Source organism: Chrysochloris asiatica, unplaced genomic scaffold (genome assembly GCF_000296735.1).
Source record: "Chrysochloris asiatica unplaced genomic scaffold, ChrAsi1.0 scaffold00654, whole genome shotgun sequence".
NCBI lineage: Eukaryota > Metazoa > Chordata > Mammalia > Afrosoricida > Chrysochloridae > Chrysochloris > Chrysochloris asiatica.
This window is the reverse complement of record NW_006409172.1, coordinates 120,793-122,338: the sequence shown is the minus strand read 5'-3', so window position 1 is coordinate 122,338 and position 1,546 is coordinate 120,793. Positions and strand designations below refer to the sequence as shown.

The 1,546-nt window shown below is 41.8% G+C and overlaps 1 protein-coding gene across 1 annotated transcript in view; it reads left to right on the top strand.

The window, feature by feature from the left end:
• LOC102826629 (olfactory receptor 7E24-like) overlaps positions 1–1,546 on the top strand; it is a 39,594-nt gene that overhangs the window by 5,083 nt on the left and 32,965 nt on the right. Inside the window, exon 2 of the mRNA XM_006877869.1 lies at positions 656–1,539. Within this exon, the coding sequence (XP_006877931.1) occupies positions 656–1,539 (884 nt within the window). The remainder of the gene's footprint in view (positions 1–655; positions 1,540–1,546) is intronic.

Here is a 1,546-nt window from a genome sequence, read left to right as displayed (position 1 = left end):
ATAGGGTTTCCAAGGAGCAGCTGGTGAGCTTGAACCACCAACCTTATAGTTCAAACAACTTTGCAGTTTGATGATTAGCCTACACTAGGATGTTGGTAATCTGGCTTTGATCTCTTCACTTGTTATGTATCTGTTGCAGTCTTGCATTTGTTCTTGAGTTAGTTTTCTGTCTTTATGAATGTGCCAACTGGAAATGCCATTGATCCTTAAACATTCTTCAGCATTCTTCAGTTGAATGTCTCTAAATCAGGATTGCATAGATAAAGGTGAAAAGCACAGAAACCAATGAGGAGTTTGAGGAAGAATTACTTTGCAACAACTTAGAAATTTTTCTGAAGGTGGTCTATAGTCTTAAGTGTGATTGTTTTACATTTTGTTGTTATATGCTGTCGAGTTGGTTCCAACCCATAGCAATCCTGTACAGGGTTTCCAAGGCTGTTAATACTTCCTGGAGCAGAAAGCCTCATCTTTCTGTCACGGAGTGGCTGGTAGATTCGAACTGCTGACCTTAATGTTTACAACCCGATTCATAACCACTACGCTACCAGAGCTCCTTTGTTTTGCTTGTAAATGTTATAAATTTAAATTGTAGACACAGAGCTAAGTGTCTGTTTTCTTGCTTTCATTTATCAGCACTTTTTTTTCTTTCCCAAAGGTGTCTCTGCAATCTGGAGCCACAGAATCTAACAGATACCTCTGAACTCCTACTCCTGGGCCTCTCAGAAGATCCAGAATTGCAGCCTTTCCTCTTTGGGCTCTTCCTGTCTATGTACATGATCACAGTGGTTGGGAACCTGTTCTTCATCCTGGCTGTCAGCTCTGACCCTCACCTCCACACCCCTATGTACTTCTTCCTCTCTAACTTATCTTTGGCTGATATTGGTTTCACTTCTGCCACAATCCCAAAGATGCTTCTGGATATCCACACACACCACAGAATCATCTCCTATGTCGACTGCCTGATTCAGTTGTCATTTTTTGTTTTTTTTGGATGTATGGACAACCTACTCCTTACAGTGATGGCTTATGATAGATTTGTGGCCATTTGTCACCCACTTCACTACCCAGTCATTATGAACTCTTACCACTGTAACTTATTGGTTTTGGTGTCTTGTTGTCTCAGCCTCTTGGATTCCCAACTGCATTGCTTAATGGTGTCACAACTTACCTTTTGCCCAGAAGTGGGAATTCCTCAGTTCTTCTGTGACCCTTCTGAACTCCTCAACCTTGCCTGTTCTGGCACTATCACCAAAAATATTCTCGTCTATTGTATTGCGGCCATGTATGGTGGTGGTCCAATATCAGGGATCCTTTTCTCTTATACTCGAATTGTTTCCTCTATACTAAGAATTCCTTCATCTGATGGCAAGTATAAAGCCTTTTCTACCTGCAGCTCTCATCTGTCAGTTGTTTTGTTATTTTATGGAACAGGTATGGGTGTGTACCTGAGTTCAGTTATCTCACCTTCTCTCAGGAGTGGTGCAGTAGCTTCAGTGATGTACTCTGTGGTCACACCCATGCTGAACCCTTTCATCTACAGCCTGAG